Consider the following 18,012-nt stretch of genomic DNA (forward strand, 5'->3'; position numbering starts at 1 on the left):
ACATGTGAGTGTGGGTGTGTACAGCCATCTGTGAGTGTATATATAGACTGTACTGATGTATATGTGTCCATGTATGTGTGGGTGTGAGCTACCAAGGTGGAGTGGGTCGTCCCAAAAAGCTTGATGGGGAGAGGCACAAGCAGGAGAGGCATGAGTGCTGTGTGTGGTCTGAAAGATGGGCCATAGTTTGAAACATATAAACATTCATGAATGTTACCTTTAATTCTGCTGTCTTTATGTGTCTGTTTCCCACACAGGTTCCTTTGTATGACTCTACCATGGACCACATCATCTGCTACCTGCTGGTCCTGGGAGCCACAGTGATGATCACCCATGCATGCCCCAAATACTGCGTATGTCAGAATCTCTCTGAGTCCCTGGGGACATTGTGTCCCTCCAAAGGCCTTCTTTTCGTGCCTCCAGACATCGACCGGAGCACAGTCGAGCTCCGCTTAGGAGGCAACTACATACTCCGCATTACACAGCAGGACTTTGCCAATATGACCGACCTGGTGGACCTGACCCTCTCCAGGAACACCATTGGCTACATTCAGCCCTTCTCTTTTGGTGACTTGGAAACACTGCGCTCGCTTCATCTGGACAACAACCGCTTGATGGAGCTAGGCCCTGATGACCTGCGAGGCATGGTCAACCTGCAGCACCTTATCTTTAACAATAACCAGCTGGGGCGCATCCATGACAAAGCATTTGAGGACCTGGCACCTGCCTTGGAGGATCTGGATCTTTCCTACAACAACTTGATGTCTCTACCTTGGGACTCAGTCCGCCAGATGATTAACCTACACCAGCTTAGTCTGGACCATAATCTGTTGGACTTTATTCCAGAGGGCACTTTTACTGACCTAGAAAGGCTGGTGAGATTGGACCTGACTTCCAATCGTTTGCAGAAGCTACCTCCAGACCCCATCTTCGCCCACGCCCAGGACTCAATTATCCTAACAACACCTTATGCTCCCCAGCTGTCCCTGAGCTTGGGCGGGAACCCACTGCACTGCAACTGTGAGATGCTGTGGCTGCGAAGGCTTGAGAGAGATGATGACCTAGAGACTTGTGCTTCCCCTACTGCCCTAAAAGGTCGTTACTTTTGGAATGTGAGGGAGGAGGAGTTTGTGTGTCAGCCACCTCTCATTACCCAGCACACCCACAGAATGCTGGTCTTGGAGGGCCAGACAGCCAGCTTAAGATGTGAAGCAATGGGAGATCCTTCTCCTACCATCCACTGGATCTCCCCTGATGATCGGCTGCTTGTCAATTCCTCCCGAACCGCAGTGTACAGCAATGGAACTCTGAGCATCATCATCACCACTTCCAAGGACTACGGCACCTTCACCTGCATTGCTGCTAATGTGGCTGGGGAGTCTACTGCCTCTGTGGAAGTGTCCATTGTCCAGCTCCCCCACCTCAGCAATGGCACCAGGCAGCCAGCACCCCCAAAGTCACGCCTCTCTGATATCACAGGGACCACCAGGATCAGCAAAGGGGCTCCCAACAGCCAACCGGAGAAGATTGTGTCTGTCTCCGAGGTGACAGCCGTTTCAGCGCTGATCAAGTGGACTGTAAGCAAGTCGGCTCCCAAGGTGAAGATGTACCAACTCCAGTACAACTGCTCGGATGATGAGGTTCTGATCTACAGGTAAACACTTGCATATTCTTTTAGGAATATTTCAGTGTAAGCACAGTTTTGTGGGCATGTGACATGTCCAAAAATAAAACAGGTAATTTGGCTGATAGATGATAGGGTCTGTGTAAAACTGTATTAAATAATTTGTATATTATCAATGACAGAAATGTGCAAAGTGAAATGGTTAATTTGTAATAATGAAGTTACAAATGACTAAGCCTGTTATAACTGGCAGACCTGGAAAAATGGCAGAAAAGTTTCAAAAACTTTGATGAAGTTGTCACCATGACACCTAGTCTTTTAAGATGCAATGTCAAGCAGTGCTTCCTTATTGTGCAGTGTTCTGACATTCTGAAGTGTGCAAATGTTGTCAACTGTGGTTTATCATGGACATTGCAAAACTGAAATACTGGCATTTTATCAAAATCTAAATATAACTGTATTTCATTGAGCTGTTGAAATCCAATATTCTCTGTTCAACGTTGGGATGTGGCAGATGCATCACCTCAAATGGTCTGAGGCATGTCTTTTCCCTTCAGGTTTTCAAGCAAAGTACCATGCTAGCTGATAAGATGGTAGATGGTGTTTTTGCCTTGGGCAGGTGCTGAGCTGGAGGGTTGCCATTGGCTGACCTGCACTTGGGCCTGGTGCTCTACCCTTGGGAAAACAGTTCCCAATTAGTTGCTGTCTTTTTGTCTCTGTGTCTCTCTCGCTCTCTGTCTCACTCCCTACTTTGGGCCCTCTTTTCCCCAGTTGATATGTTTTCTTGTTTTTTGTTAAATTCTTGCACATGACACTTTTATCCTTAAATAAAACCACTTGATTGCATTTGCTGCTCGTCCTGTCTCCTGCTTTGTTGCAGCACCTGAGCCGGGCTGTGACAAATGGGGGCTCGTCCAACTCGTCCGCTCGACCCGGTTTGATCTGCCGAATGGGAGCTTGTTTGTTTTTGCTTGACCTGGTTTAAATTTGTGTAGCACGGTTGCTTCTGCTGTCTGTAAAGCCTTGTTAAGCAGAGACCGTAACGTGAGTATAGTGTTGGCATTGTGCACGTGCGTCACAGGTTTTGTGAATGAACTATAATTTGGTCTTGTGGGAGACGTCGACAACAGTGGTTGTTTCTGGCTGTCTTTGGGCAATTTAAGTGGCTATACAGGTTAACATGCTGCTGGCCTGTTCAGAGGAGTAAATGGTCTGTATTTGTATGGCGCCTTCCTAGTAATTTCGACTACTCAAAGCACATTTACATTTCATCCTCATTCCCCCAATCACACATCATTCATACAGGAAGAGTCTATTGGAGAAGACTATTCTTTCACACTCTGCTTGTTGGAGTTCAGTTGAAGTTCAGTTCCTTGCCCAAGGACACTTCGACATGCTGACTTAGAGGAGCCAGGGATCGAACCGCCTACCTTCCAATTGATGAACGACCCACTCTACCTCCACAGCCGCCCCTGATTATACCAATGTGCTTTTGTGATTTTTATCTTTTAAATATTTCCCCATGAATAAATTCTGCACAGATTCAAATGCAGACAAATAGTTGCGGGCTCGTCCCTGAAACACATCTGTTGTGTTTTGGAGAAGCATCTGATCTTAAATGAAAATCAGTACCGTGCAAAAGCCTTAGGCAGGTGTGAAGAAATGCTATAAAGTAAGAATGCCTTCAAAAATATAAAACTTAACTGTTAATTTTCAGCAGTTTACAAAATGCAAAGTGGGTGAACAGAAGAAATATCTAAATCAAATCAATATTTGGTGTGATCACCCTTTGCCTTCAAAAAAGCATCTTCTTTTAGGAGCACTTGCACAGTTTTTGCAGATCCATAGATCTGTGGATGTAGGCTGCCTTAAATCCTTCATGTAATCCCAGGCAGACTTCTTTATGCTGAAGATAGTTCCTAATGACATTGACGGGGTCGTTCTCCTGCTGCAGAATAAACTTGAGGCCAATCCCTCATGGTATTGCATGATGGATCTGCCTGTATTTCTCAGCACTGAGGACACCATTAACTCTGACCAAATCCCCAACTCCACTTGCAGAAATGCGGCCCCAACTTGCAAGGAACCTCCATCATGCTTCACTGTTGCCTGCAGACACTCATTACTGTGCCGCTCTCCAGCCCCTCTGTGAACAAACTGCCTTCTTCTACAGCCAAATATTTCAAATTTTGACTCATCAGTCCAGAGCACCTGCTGCCATTTTTCAGCACCCCAGGACCTATGTTTTTGTGCATAGTTGAGTCGCTTGGCCATGTTCCCACATCTTCTGATTTCAAAGGGAAGTCTACATAATGTGTATTTCTTCTGCTGCACTAAGTTTCCTTGGCCGACCACTGTGTCTACAGTCCTCAACATTGCTCATGTCTTTGTGTTTCTTCAAAAGAGCTTGAACAGCACATCCTGAAACCCCAGTCTGCTCTGAAATCTTTGCCTGGGAGAGACCTTGCTGATGCAGTATAACCACCTTGTGTCTTGCTGCTGTGCTCAGTCTGAACATGATGACCTGTGACATGAAACCGTCTTCCATAGCCTCACCTTGGTAGCAGAGTTTGGCTGTTCAAGTGTACCTTGAAGAATCTATGCTGTTTTGAAGGCAGAGGGTGGTCACACCAGATATTGATTTGATTTACATTTTTCTTCTGTTTGCTCACTTTGAATTTTGTAAAAAGATAAAATTTTTATTTTAAATTTTTGAAAGCATTTTTACTTTACAGCATTTCTTCACACCTGCTGAAGACTTTTGCACAGTACTGTATATCCTACAAATATTCTGTAATATTATACATTGATGTTGGCAATTATCATCCAGTGTCTGTATCGCCCATCAACATGTTTATCAATAGCACAAAGAACTCTTAATATACTCCTAATATCTTTTCAGCAAATGATGTCTCCCTCTTCAAGCACAATGCTCAGCTGTTCTGGGTCTGATTATATTCAGCAGTCCAGAACCAGGGGGATTTCAATGCTTGAGAGGCGGGTTTCTGTCAATCCTACAGCACCTCACGGGAATAAAACTGCATTACATGAGTTTTGTATTGTATTCTACCACCACAGTTTGTAAAACAAGTGTGAAATCAGCCAGAAATACTTTATGCAATTAAATCAGTCACTCCCTCTTTAAAACTGTGGAAAGCATGGCAATTAGTGAAGTATCCTCAGGGCTATGACCACCCTTACATATGCAATATTTCCCATTGCACATTTTCTCTCCTGTTTCCCCCTGATAACTTTGTAGGAAGAATGGTTTTAATTTTTTTAATACAATTCTAGCAAATAGCAATATTATTAATTCCTGTCAGCATTCAGATTTTCTGTGTTTGTGCATAAAATATTGAACATAAAAATGTAGAAAGATGATACTACTCATTTTTGCTTATATCAAATGTATATCAAACAGTATATGCACTTTGTTGTATGCATACTGATACCTCAAACCTAACCGAACCCTAAACATGAAAATGGCAAATCAAAAAAAGAAAAGAAAAATTCAGTGCAAATGCAGAAAGGGGATAACACTTATAGAACCAGCAGCTCTCTGAGGGTTCGGATTCCAGCTTAGTTGCAGCTGAATATTATGAGTAGAAGAGAGAAATAAGCTTTTTCAGTAGGGATGATGTGACTAGTTGGGAGCCATAGAAGTGAACACAGGGACCTGTCAGGGTGTGTGGTAGGACGCAGCACAACCACAGAGGAAAAGTGGTAATGTCTCTTAATCTCACTCGAGGAAGCCGGACGAGAAGGCAGACGAGAATCAGGAAACACACAGACAAAACTCGTGGTCAGGGACAGAAGGCTGTAGCGATTACCGGGGCAGAGATGAGGAGGGATAGTCAGGGGCAAACAGAGTCAAAACCAGGAGATCAGTCCAAGAATGAGTGCTGGAGAGTTAGGCATAGCACGAAGACAATCTAGCAATGAGTGAGCGGACCGGAGCTGCTTAAATACTGGCTGGGTGACGTGCAGAGATGAGACACAGCTGGGAGCAACAGGTGGAACTGATCAGTAGATGACGGGGTGTGGCAAGGTGATGAGAGGGAATCTCACAGCAGGCAGGAGAGCAGCAGAACAGACTGTGACAGGACCTCAACCATCGAACTTTGCAGACCCCTACCAAGACAGATAAGAGCTGAAGAAACAGGTCCTTAATGCCAACTGAGGACTTTACAGGACAGAGAGGCATTTTAAAAAAAAAAAAAATGTCATGCTGCCATGTGAATATGGTTTTCTATTTCATTAAGGTCAGTCTCTGTGCTGTACGTTTAGCTGAAAGCAGCCAGAAATGTTTCACAGCTGAATTCAGGAAAGTTGAGTTGAGACAACTCTCTGTAAATAAGACTGGAAGCAAAAAGCCCTGCAGCTGCTGGAATGTGCGGGGTTCATACAGCTTAATCATTTCAGCTGTGTCATGCACATGAGGTAAGAGTTGTTAGCTGTTTCCTCCTCAAACACTGGAGCTGGAGGACAATGTTATCACCGCTCCAGTTTCTATGGTTGGCACATTGTTACTTGAATTAAAGGCTTAATGTGATCCTTTATATACTGGAGGATGGGTGAATATGAAGGCCTGAGGGCCCAGAGAATCATTAGTCAAAACAGAGCAGACTTTTTTTTTTAACTTTTTAACTTTTTCTGCAAATCCTAAAGTGCACTATTGTGAGATGTTCTAAAGTTTGTGACTGGATATAATCAGAGGTAAAAGTAGAGAAGCCAAAAATGTACATATATTTATGTAAATATACTGTTCATTTATATTAACAAGTACTCACATAGAAGTTAGTCATCAGAAACAATTTAGTGCACCAAAGAATTCTTACATATTTAATGCCTTTATGCTTAAACAGAGGCCTGTAATCAGTAACCAGGCATACATACATAGATAGATCTCTAATTGGTTAGAAGTGGAAGCAGAATGTGAAGCTATGGCCACACAAATGTGTGGAAACTGTAAATGAATCATAGTGGAGTGAAAACCGATGAAGTCCAGTTACATAAAGTACAGCAATTCAGTGGCTACTTGTAATTCATGTCATCCTCAAAACAAAGTCTGCTACATTTTATGGTCACACACACACCTTTTTTGGTGACTCTGACACTTCTTATATATATATCTGTTCAGATTTTTAGCAGTTATCAACGGATGGGATCAGAAAGTGGATCCAAGTTTCCTCCAGAAGCTGTGTTGCACAGAGGCTGAGGAAAGCTGATGTACAGGCTTAACAAAGTGAGAAAATCGCTGCACCAACAGACAAGACAAGTAAAGACAAGACAACACAAGTTCTAAACAAGACATGTTGGCGCTAGCTCATCTCAATAGTGATGATTTCTGGTGATATCCAAGCCATGTGTCACCAGGTCATGTTGCTGGCTGCACAGAGACCACACCTCCAATTCATATGGCAAAATATTCAATGGGAAGAACCAGTGGAGGTGTTTGAGTGGCAAGTTCTGCTGTTTTGTACCACACGCAGTTCTTGTTCATGCCCTTCAACAAATGTCAAGAATGATCAAGTGGGTCAGGAAGACACCTTAACGTTAGTCCTACAATCCAAGGCTCGTCTTCGGTGACTCTGAGATCCAGGAGTCAATTAGTAACCTCCCCTCAGTGGTTCAGCATTTACCCAAAGCCGCTCGATCAAAGAGTACCGAAATACGCCTCAGCCAAGATTGTACTGACCCTTGGGAAGGAGCATCGGGGTTTCCTCAGAGGTTTTACGGTACAAACACAAACCTGTTGAGTACCAGACTCACATGTGAACATCTTAATTTGATCTGGGGACGGTGACATGGCCGGCAGTGATCAATCACAGGCTTGCTCCCATAAGCAGCGATCATTGATGTATAAATGCGATGAGAGAATAATGATATGATCCAAACTCTCAGTTTGGAAGGACAGTGTACTTGTGTGTTTCCATCCTGTGGTGTTTAGAGATGGAGGACTTGAAGGACTGGCATTACACTCACTGGTGTTAATGCTAGCTTGTTAGTGTCAGAGGCTCTTGCTGCGTCCCAGGTGCTATGGTTACTCAGTTAATATACCTGCCTCTCTTAAACATGTCAAGTTTCTGCTGGTTTAAAATGCATTTATTACCAACTTTAGTAGTTTATGACTCATTTGTTGTACTGATTACGTTTCAGAAAAGGGTAAAGTATTTCCTCAGTCCTATTAAAGTTAATAATTTAAAATCTCAAAGCTGTACTAATTGATATTGTAATATCATCTATGTTGCTCATGGTGACAAACCTAAGGAGAATTATCACCAATTCTGCACTTTCCCTCAGCTCTGCAGAGAATTTAGCTCTTCTTTGAACTGAGAAAATATATATAATGTTAAAACTGTAACTGGCAAATCTCTCACAAAGCTCAAAGAAGCCGAAGCCAAGACCCCATCTCCTTCTCCGTCTCCTCCCCCTCGCTTCTTTTCCCTCTTCCCCGCTTTCTCTCTGATTAATGCCATGGACTCACACCATCATCAGGAGCTAAGCAGACCACTTGACAAATTGCTTTTTGCAGCCCCAATGATAACAATGGGCATAAGTTTCTCTGGACATTGGCTTTATTCCCATGAATTAAAAGCCAGTCTATGCAGACAACCTGAAATTGATAAGACCCAGGCAAAGAAGCATGCTGTGCACAGCAAATACTTCAATAGGCTAAAGAATGTTGCTCCCAGTTCCCGGCAGCCAATTATAATGGTATAATGAACTGTAGCACAAGGAGCTGTTGTGTCTAATTAGAATAAGGCCAAAAAAAACAAAAAACTAAGGTTATGTTTTGGTTCTGGACTCATTTATGAATTTTGTTGTGTAACCAGTGGTGTCTAGCACTGCTTGCACTGTGTTCTGTTGAAGAGACCCAGATCAGGATATCTTTGTGGACTGTTTATACTGACAAAAGAAGCAAATTAGAAAATCCTCCAGACAATTATGATCACGTAACGTGAGCTCCTCCCCTGTGGAGTACAATAGCAAAAGGGCTGAAGCAGATCAGGTTGCAATCAAAACATTAAAACCGAAACCATTCCCACAACACATACACAATAGGTACAATAGGTCAATTGTACCAGCTCATATAACTTGAGCACCAACATGAATGACACAGGCGTATGTTGGCGTGCTACACAATAAGACGCACTAACATAATCTAGTAAGTAAACTTAGAAACACAAACATTTCTATGACAACAATGTCGCTTCCCTCCTCTACAGACGACAATAGCAAAAGGGGAGAGGTAAAGGCAGGATCATGTGACAAATCTTACATCTTAACCAAAATGTTTCTAAAGTGATGCTCTAAGCGGCAGGATGGCATCTTTTGTTAGTGCTTTCCGAATCACTATTACAAAAATGATTGACATTAGTGTTTTCTATTTTTGTCTGGGTTAGGCAGACAAAATGATTTGGTCAGAGAAAGACAGACATTAGTCATAACTTACACAGTCACTAGAGGACATGTGACCAGTTTTCATGTTTGATTGGATACTGAATTGGTGACTTTAGACTTTAGTCTTGGGTCTGGATAGACAAGGGTGCAAACTGCAACTTGAGTGGTTGGCGGAGACCTAAAACCACATCCACATGACAGTAATTCTAGTTCTTCCTCAACTTAGCGTTGCTCAAAGCGGCATGCATGATCATGTGGGGTATGATTTGGGTCTTAGTTTGATTTTTTTTTTAAGATATCATTTATTGTCAGTGTGAATCAGTATCAGAAATCAAGCGTAGCGGGTCAGTCAACCAGGCAGATTTAGAGAAATTAGCTTGACCGAAGAGAGCCTTGATCAGCTGAATTCTGGTTTACAGTGACTATTTAAGATATATTATACCACACCTTTCTTAGTCATAGTTGTAATATCCCTGAATCCACACCTTTTAACTACCTAGAAATATTTCAGACTTTAGACTGACTTGTTGGCACAAGGCAGCCAAAGCATTTGAAATGTAGATGGTCAAGCTTAGCTGTGAGTGGTGTGAGCTACACTGGCTGTATACTATGCTTGAATAAATCTCCATTAACTAATACACACACCGAAAATAGACCGTATGGGAATACTGTTTTTTGTGTTTTTTTGGGCTCAAAACACAATGTAATGAAGCTGCCATACTAATGGGTATTTCAGGTTTGATAGAGGTTGATTTTTTTTTTTTTCTTTTTACCCCAGGATCTCTAAATGGGTTAATCCGGCCATGCCCTAGTTTTCAAAAAAATTGCAGGGAAACATGGAAATAATAAGCTCTGTTATAAGTCAATAGGAAACATACAGAGTGCTATCAAGGTAGAGTTGTAGCTGTAGTGCAGAGAATAGACAAAGCTGGCATGATTTGCTCAACCTAACATGATCAAGCGTTTCTATTGTGATAATACTGATGATAATAAGATAACATACTGTTCATGTTATTTAGTGGCAAATTACTTTTAGCTCCACCATATGGTTTTACTCAGAGTCAGCCTTAAATCTGGATTATCAGATTCATGACTGATGTCATGACTGCAGGGGAAACTGTGGGTGTGGAAAGAAATTCATAATTATTTAAATGATCTAAACAGCAGGTGTGAGTGTAACTGCACCAGTGCAACATCCTGTCCTTTCAGACTGGCTGGCTGCTGAGCAGCTTGCTTTGGGCATTCGGAGGCTGTCTTTCACTAGAGCACCTTGACATCTTGCTGGTGATCGTTGAAGCAGGAAGGAACATTACAGCATTAACAGTTCTCCGGAGCTTAATACCACAACACCTGACACACTCCCTTGTGTTTGTGTTCCTGTCAAAAGGACTCCAGACAGTTCCCACAGATCCAAATCTGTCATGGATCGGCCCATACAAAATGTGCTTCATTCTCCCGTCTTATTTTGCCTTTTTCTGGGTTTTCTACTTATACATGTATCACTGCTCCAGAGCTCCAATATTAAATGGACCTGCTGCTCACTGCAGCAAGACAGATGGCTATGGGTGATAATGCCAATTACTGTTGGCTGTCTGTTAAAGCAGCAACCTTAGCTCAGTGGAGAGAACCCCGGGAATGCAAATGGAAATCCTGGTTCTCCTTTAATGAAAACTGCATGGTGAATAGAACTCGCATTATCTACCACAGCAGTCAGTTAAGTCTCCATGTGCTGAAATTACACATGTTAAAATGCTGATGACTAAATCATCCATGACTCCTTTTTTACAGCTATCTCTAATACAGCAATTAGCCTGCAGGTCCTAACTGTTTTTCCTTTCTTTGTTAAGGATGATCCCGGCCTCCAGCAAAGCTTTCTTGGTGACAAATCTGGTGTCTGGGACCCGCTATGATCTGTGTGTGCTGGCTGCCTGGGATGACACCGCTACCACACTCACGGCCACCAATGTGGTGGGCTGCACTCATTTCTTCACCCAGGATGACTACCCTCAGTGCCAGTCCCTGCCCAGCAAGCTGTTGGGAGGTACCATGATCCTGGTGGTGGGAGGCATCATTGTGGCCACTCTGCTCGTGTTCATTGTCATCCTCATGGTGCGATACAAAGCAGCAGATACTGAACCCTTGGTGGGGAAGCTGATCAGTGTCAGTGACACACACTGTCAGACAAACGGGGGTCGACTTGGGCAAAATGGACTTCTTATGCCCCCGTCTCAGCCTGAGCCAAGGGTCAAGGCCAAAGTGACCCTGCAGGACGAGGTGGTAGAGTTCAAGTGTGGCTCCCTTCAGAGCAGCATCACCTCTTCCTCCTCTTCCTCAGGCTCCATGGTTGGGGGTTCGTACAGCCCCAACAGCACACTTGCCAACATTTGGAGGTCAGCTCACTCAAGGCCCCGATCCGGACCCAACCTGGACCACCTCCTCGGAGCTTTCACCTCGCTGGAGCTGCAAGGGGTGCATGGTTGTGACGCGGGAGTCTCCAGCAACGCCGTATTTGCAGGCGTAAAACCCCACACAGACAGGGAGCCGCTGCTAAGCCGGACACTGGACTCGAGTCTCAGCAGGCTCCTCATGTTACCCCTGGACTCCAAGCCGAAAAGGAGCCAGTCCTTTGACATGGGAGATGTAACAGTCGCCAGGACCTCTCAGCTGTGCAAGAAACCACGCAGGATCAGTAGTATCTGGACTAAGAGGAGCATGTCTGTAAATGGCATGCTGCTGCAGTGCAACGAGGAGGGGGACACGGGAGGGAGTAAGGGGACAATAGACAGTGCGGACTGGGTGATGGAGAGTACTGTATAGAAAAGATTTACACTGCCCAAATAGACGGCCAACAACCATGCCAAGACAGGCCTGTTGGTCTAAGAGCCTTTGTCCTGCATGAAGCACATTCTGATCCTTATACCTTCCACCCCAACAGTCAGACTCCAGCGAGACAGGACGAAGGGTTTTCAGTCAGAGCCAAATGCAAACTTTAGAAATAAGACATTTAGATCATTTTGCCTCACACGTTGTTCAGAGATGGATGGCTGGTCAGCTGAAGTGAAATGCATCAGTGCTCATGCCTATGGACTGCTGATATACTGTATTAATCTAAAGTAGAAAGAATGAAATAAAAGTTTTATATTTTTTATTTTGCTGGTCAAATACAAATGATCCATTACTGGTCTCTGCACAAAAGCAAGGCGTGACCAGAAAATCCTCTACTGTAAATTGATTCTTATTTCAGTTACCTACTGATGCAGTTTTCTTTGATTTAATGATGCAGTATATATATATATACATAGATATGATGCTTCGATTCATTAAAATAAGATTTAATCATTAAGATTATGAAAAAAAGATTTATTGACAAAGTTGTATGTGAATATATTTAATTTTTATACAGAGTATGTATTTGAGAGGTGACTCAATGATACTGTACGCTATTCATATCAAACTGAGTGTGACTGAGTAGACTGCAAAAACCATCATCTCCTAAACTGTGGCTGTACTGTAGGTGAGGACTCAGTAAACTGTTGTAAAAATGCCAAATTATTGAGGTGGAAAGCTGGGTAGGATGTTACAGGACAATTAGGCCTAGTTTGTGTACATCAGATTTTATTGGTAGCACCTAATAATGCCACCAAACCAAACATTTTTACAAGTTGACTGAAACTAACTACACATTCAGGGCGATACCGGATGCTACGTCAAAGTCAGGATTTATATGTCTATAGGATCATTCTGGTTTATTACCACTTGAGTCTTGCTTTTGTAGTTGTAGCCATCATTTCTATAAGCAATAATAACACTCTACTTACCAAAGTCATTGCATAGATCTGGAAACTGTTTATTTAAACCAAAAGTTCCCAACCTCTTAGGATTAGTGCTAAAAAGAAAAGGAAACCATATGCTTAAGCAAGAAAAAGCTCAGTTTATAGTCTATCATGGTTAGCTATTTTAATTACTTTGAACTCCTCCAACAACAGTACACCACATCAGGTCATCTATATATGAGGTAACTAGTCCATGATCACCAAAAGCATTCAGTAGGACACTGAATCTATGTGAGGACACCCGAGTGTTGAGATGTTTATCTGTATTGTTTTAACTTAGTAAGTCATCAAAATGAAATACAGACCAAAGTTGGCCATTCTTGTGGATTACTGTAAGGTGCAAACTGTAGGACCGGAGGTGTCAGCGACCTCAACGTAAGCCCCCTTCTTTCTGTCTCAGACCCAAGTTGTATAAAACCAGAATTTTTTCTTTGCACACTATATTCATTTTAGGGGAAGCAGCTAAGATCTGTTATTCTGTATCTTAAAAAATATACAGGTCCAGTTAATAAGTCTGTCATTTTGTCCGCCAAGGTTGTGAGTTAGTCACATCTTTCAGAAAGTTTTGTACCAGCACACCTTTTTTTTTGTAAGCATCATATTTTGGAAAATAAATTCCTCAGTGTTCTCCTCAGTGTTCATAGGATACCTACAAACGACCAGTTAAACCATCTGAAAAAGATATGGGTTTAATAAGGATTTAATAAGAAAAAGTAATAATTAGCCTATTTAATGGAAGTTCATAGTCCATACATTTTTATTAAACAACATGAAGTTGTTTGCTTTTCTTGTCAGGTGTTGCATGTTTCTGCCGAACGGACGCCGGACTAAAGAGTCTTATCTCTTCAGTCCAGTGTATACACTCATGCTGTCACGTTTCATATGTTGTTTAAATGCTTTTTTGTGGTATTTCTGATATGACTGTGTGTACAGTGTCTCTGTATATTGGATTTTATTTGTACCATGCTGCAGTTAGAATATGTGTGGCATTTGAACTAGTAGGGGAGGAGAAGCAGCTTAACTGTGTCGTTACACTGCAACTGAGCACATTTCTTACCAGGATCTGTGAAAAAATCTTTGTGTGATCAAATTTGTTGTTTTTGCTACTGAGATAAAACTAAAAATCTCTGAAACAGCCATGTGGTGTCAGAGCATTTCCTCTATGACTGTTGGGGTATATGGGGACTGAAAAACACACAAATCACATCAAATTAATGACCGCGCTCTTTTCTTCGAAGGAGCTAACATTGCACACAATAGTGTAGTTTGTGCTGTTGACAAAAGCAGACCAGATCAATGTAAAGTACCAGGTACCAAAAGCAAATCACTCGGTTCCAATTAAATGACCAAAAGCTTCAAATCTCTTCGAAATGTAGGATTCACATATCCTGACCCCCAGACTCTGTCATCACAGTTTAAGCAGCATAGATGTTGACGTTATAGCGTCTTAATGTCCTAAAGCGGACACAAATTGTCACCTAATGACGAACAGATCAATATCAAAACTGTGTGACCACCAGATGATTACAAATGCTGGAGCCAATCATCCAAAAGGAGGTAAGCATGATTATTGCTATGATTCTAGTACATTGTTTCCATTACTGAATTAAATCATAAATCCAGTGCTAATACTAGTTTGGCTGTGCTAGATATTTGACATAATAGATAGCTGTATAGTTAAAAAAAAAAGTACACTGTTGTGGGCGCGTTCGACTGTTGTTAGAACCAGAAGCACACACAAGAAGACGGACTCAGATGCTCAACGCAAGACAGACAATAGGCAAAAAATACTTATTGACAAATACAGAGATAGTAACACCGACTAGGATGCTGGAAGGGCAAGGGCACAAGAAAATCTGCCACACGACGGGAAAACACAGACAATATATACTGTACACCAGGGAGGGGGGCACAGGTGGAAACAATCAGACAATCCCAGGAGTGGGAAACACACAAAGGCAGGAAGTCAAGGAGCCTGAAACAGGAGGGAAAAGTCGAACGCCACAATAAAACGGGAAATACAAAACACATGAACCAACTTTAACAAACAAGACCCAACAGTTGGTTCGGGCTCTCCGTCGTCAGTTGGCCTCGTTCTGTTTCAAATTGCTGCCAGTTGGCTGTAACCCTAATCCAAACACCCTTGTATCTTTTGAGAAGAGGCTTTTTATAGCCTATGACTAACATCTGAAGTAGCTCATTTAATTTTTATAGGATTTATGAGGATTTTTAAGATTAAATTAACTTTCTTAAAACAGCAAACCACTCAAACGTTTTTTGAGCTTATCCACAGTACAATTCATCCATCCTTTGTACAGTCAATATATCTTTCTTAGTTTCTTAACTATCGGCCTACTATTCCACTCTGCAAATACATTCGAAATATTCAATTTAATTTCAATATTAGGTCCACTTTACTTATTTCATTTTATAAAGTGGGTCTTCAAACTGCTCTCTGAAACTAGGCCCTGGGATGTTTTGTGGCCACCAAATGAGGAAATTAAAGCTTTAGACATAGAACTAAACCAAGTACATTGTTAGAAAGGTAAAGACTCTATATGGCTCTTACTGTGTAATATTAACCTTTGAACCTTGGCCTCTGAGCATGTTTAAAGGCTTATTATTCAGCATCATAAGGGGCTGCACACATGAGACCAACTGTTGACCTCAGGTATCATGTGGGTATAGGCAACAACTGGGTGGGGTGTCAGCTAATGGTGAAAACTCCTCAGTGAACTCTCAGGTCAGTAACAACTAAAGAAAAAAACATTTCAAATTTCAAACACCCAAACGTAATTACACTAAAAAAAAAAACTCCTCTTTAACGGGAAGAAACCTCGAGCAGAACCAGGCTCAGAGGTGGGGGGTGCTTTCTGTCTGGGTACGAGAGAGAGAGAGAGCAACTATGTAGTTGCTGTAGTTGTAGTTATGTAGTTAATATATGAATAATGATAACACGACTCATATCAGTAAAAAGTGTCTGACGATCCGCAGCAGTGATTCATGAAGCCAGAGAACCACAGCAGGAGAACCAGGACCAGGATCCACAGGAATTTGAGAACCACAGCAGGAGAACCAGGACCAGGATCCACAGGAACCAGAGAACCACAGCAGGAGAACCAGGACCAGGATCCACAGGAACCTGAGAACCACAGCAGGAGAACCAGGACCAGGATCCACAGGAACCAGAGAACCACAGCAGGAGAACCAGGACCAGGATCCACAAGAACTTGAGAACCACAGCAGGCGAACCAGGACCAGGATCCACAGGAACCAGAGAACCACAGTAGCAGGACCAGGATCCACAGGAACCAGAGAACCACAGCAGCAGGACCAGGACCAGGATCCACAGGAACCCGAGAACCACAGCAGCAGGACCAGGACCAGGACCCACAGGAACCAGAGAGATAAGAAAAGCACAGAAAGGCTCCGGGGAAGATACCAAGTTAGTAACAGACATAAAGAGACATGAAGCATCAGGATGGAGAGGAAGAGGAGGAGAGAGGAGCCCAGTGCATCATGGGGAGTCCCTCTGCAGTCTAAGCCTATAGCAGCATAACTAGGCTAAGATATGATGGAGTCTGACCATTAAGAGGTTTGTAGGTGAGGAGAAGGATTTTAAACTCTATTTTGTTCTGGTTTTTTTGTGGCAGCGTTCTGGACCAGCTGGAGAGTCTTTAAGGACTTATTGGGGCAGCCTGATAATAAGGAGTTGCAATAGTCGAACCTGGAAGTGACAAATGCGTGGACTAATTTGATAAATGATAATAAATGATAAATAATATAACTTTTAGTGAGCGATATGAATCATAATAAATAATGACGAATTATTCAAAATGACCAATAATAGTAATAGAAACAGTGGGAGTCACAAAGGCGCATGGTGGCAGGCAGTCCACAGCAACGATCCATTAAATCCCAATAACCAAAGTACGATCAACATGCAACTTGTGAGAGGAGAAAGCACAAAAGCCTCAAGGAATACACCAAGTTACCAACATGCGTTAAAGGGACATGATGTGTACGGATTTCGAGGGGGAGAAGGAGTCCCCCTGCCACATATAGCAGCATTTGTAGCAGCTAAGCTTTGGGTTAGTCCAAAGCCTGAGGCAGCCCTAACTATGAGCTATAATTATAAGTTATAGCTAATCTATAACTATATTACTTTCTCAGAAAGGAAAGTTGCAAGCCTACTCTTAAGAGGATGTCTGTCTCCTAAACTGGAAGAAGGTTCCACAGGAGAAAAAGAAACCTGAAAGCTCTGCCTTTTTTTTTTTTTAAATGGCAAACCATCTCCACCTTATTCAGAAGACGCCTTATCAGTAAATTGTGAGGAGAGTGAATTTGTGCATGAATTAATGGAGGAGAAAGATTTTTAATTATATTCTAGATTTTACAGGGAGCCAGTGCAGAAAGACTACTATTTTTCTCATCATGTGCAGCAGAATTCTGGTCCAGCCGGGGAGTCTGTGGAAAACTTGTTGAGGCAGTCTGATAATATGCAATTGCAATAATCCAGCAAGGTGGTGACAATTGTGTGGATCAGTTTTTATGTATCATTATGAGACAGGGTGTGTCTGATCTATGCAATGTTGCTTAGCCAGTCGTAAAGAAGCCTCAAACGTTGTTTTATGTGGGAGTTAAAGCAAAGAAAGGGTGCTTCAAAGTTGAGCCAGCTCATTCTGATAACTAATTCAATTGGTCAGAGTGGAAGAGTGTAATTACTGGAGATAAAAGGGATGAGGTCAAAGCTGAAACACATCGCTGACCACTCACCAAATGCAAATTAAATCAAAGGATTAGCCAGAGGTGATGAGACGCTGCAGCTCTAATCAAAGAAATCTTGATAGTCATGGCAATTTTATCAGCCACATTGAAATATGAAACACTCACACCGTGTCCTGCTTTAGTGTGAGATCCAGGGGCGAAACAAATAAATCAAGCATGGAGAGCTGAAGAAAATAAGGCAAATGTCCGTTGCATAAAGAAGTGTGACTCAGCAGAGCTGCAGATTACATGTGAACAGACAGCCTGTTCCCATCCTCATTCCCGGGGCGTCAACGACCGCTGCTTTGTCGCGCCTTTTCACATCTGATACGGACACACAAGGCGTCCTTCGGCATCTGTATGAGACGGCCTTTCTGTATCTGT

General features: G+C 42.5%; 1 protein-coding gene across 1 annotated transcript; it reads left to right on the plus strand.

The window, feature by feature from the left end:
* The first annotated feature begins 269 nt into the window (after window positions 1-269).
* lrfn2b (leucine rich repeat and fibronectin type III domain containing 2b) lies at window positions 270-11,845 on the plus strand. Its single transcript, XM_070849513.1, has 2 exons — window positions 270-1,654; window positions 10,876-11,845. Exons 1-2 carry the CDS (start codon window positions 279-281, stop codon window positions 11,843-11,845), a joined length of 2,346 nt encoding a protein of 781 aa, XP_070705614.1. The 5' UTR covers window positions 270-278.
* Window positions 11,846-18,012: the final 6,167 nt, after the last annotated feature.

The sequence above is a fragment of the Pempheris klunzingeri genome, chromosome 18, assembly GCF_042242105.1.
Source record: "Pempheris klunzingeri isolate RE-2024b chromosome 18, fPemKlu1.hap1, whole genome shotgun sequence".
Lineage (NCBI taxonomy): Eukaryota > Metazoa > Chordata > Actinopteri > Acropomatiformes > Pempheridae > Pempheris > Pempheris klunzingeri.

What these genes read in the sequence shown, in the direction of transcription:
- lrfn2b (XM_070849513.1), top strand. Translation starts at nt 279, where the DNA reads ATGGACCACATCATCTGCTACCTGCTGGTCCTGGGAGCCACAGTGATG. An exon ending in GATGAGGTTCTGATCTACAG is followed by an intron (nt 1,655 to 10,875) that starts GTAAACACTTGC and finishes TTCTTTGTTAAG; the next exon opens with GATGATCCCGGCCTCCAGCA.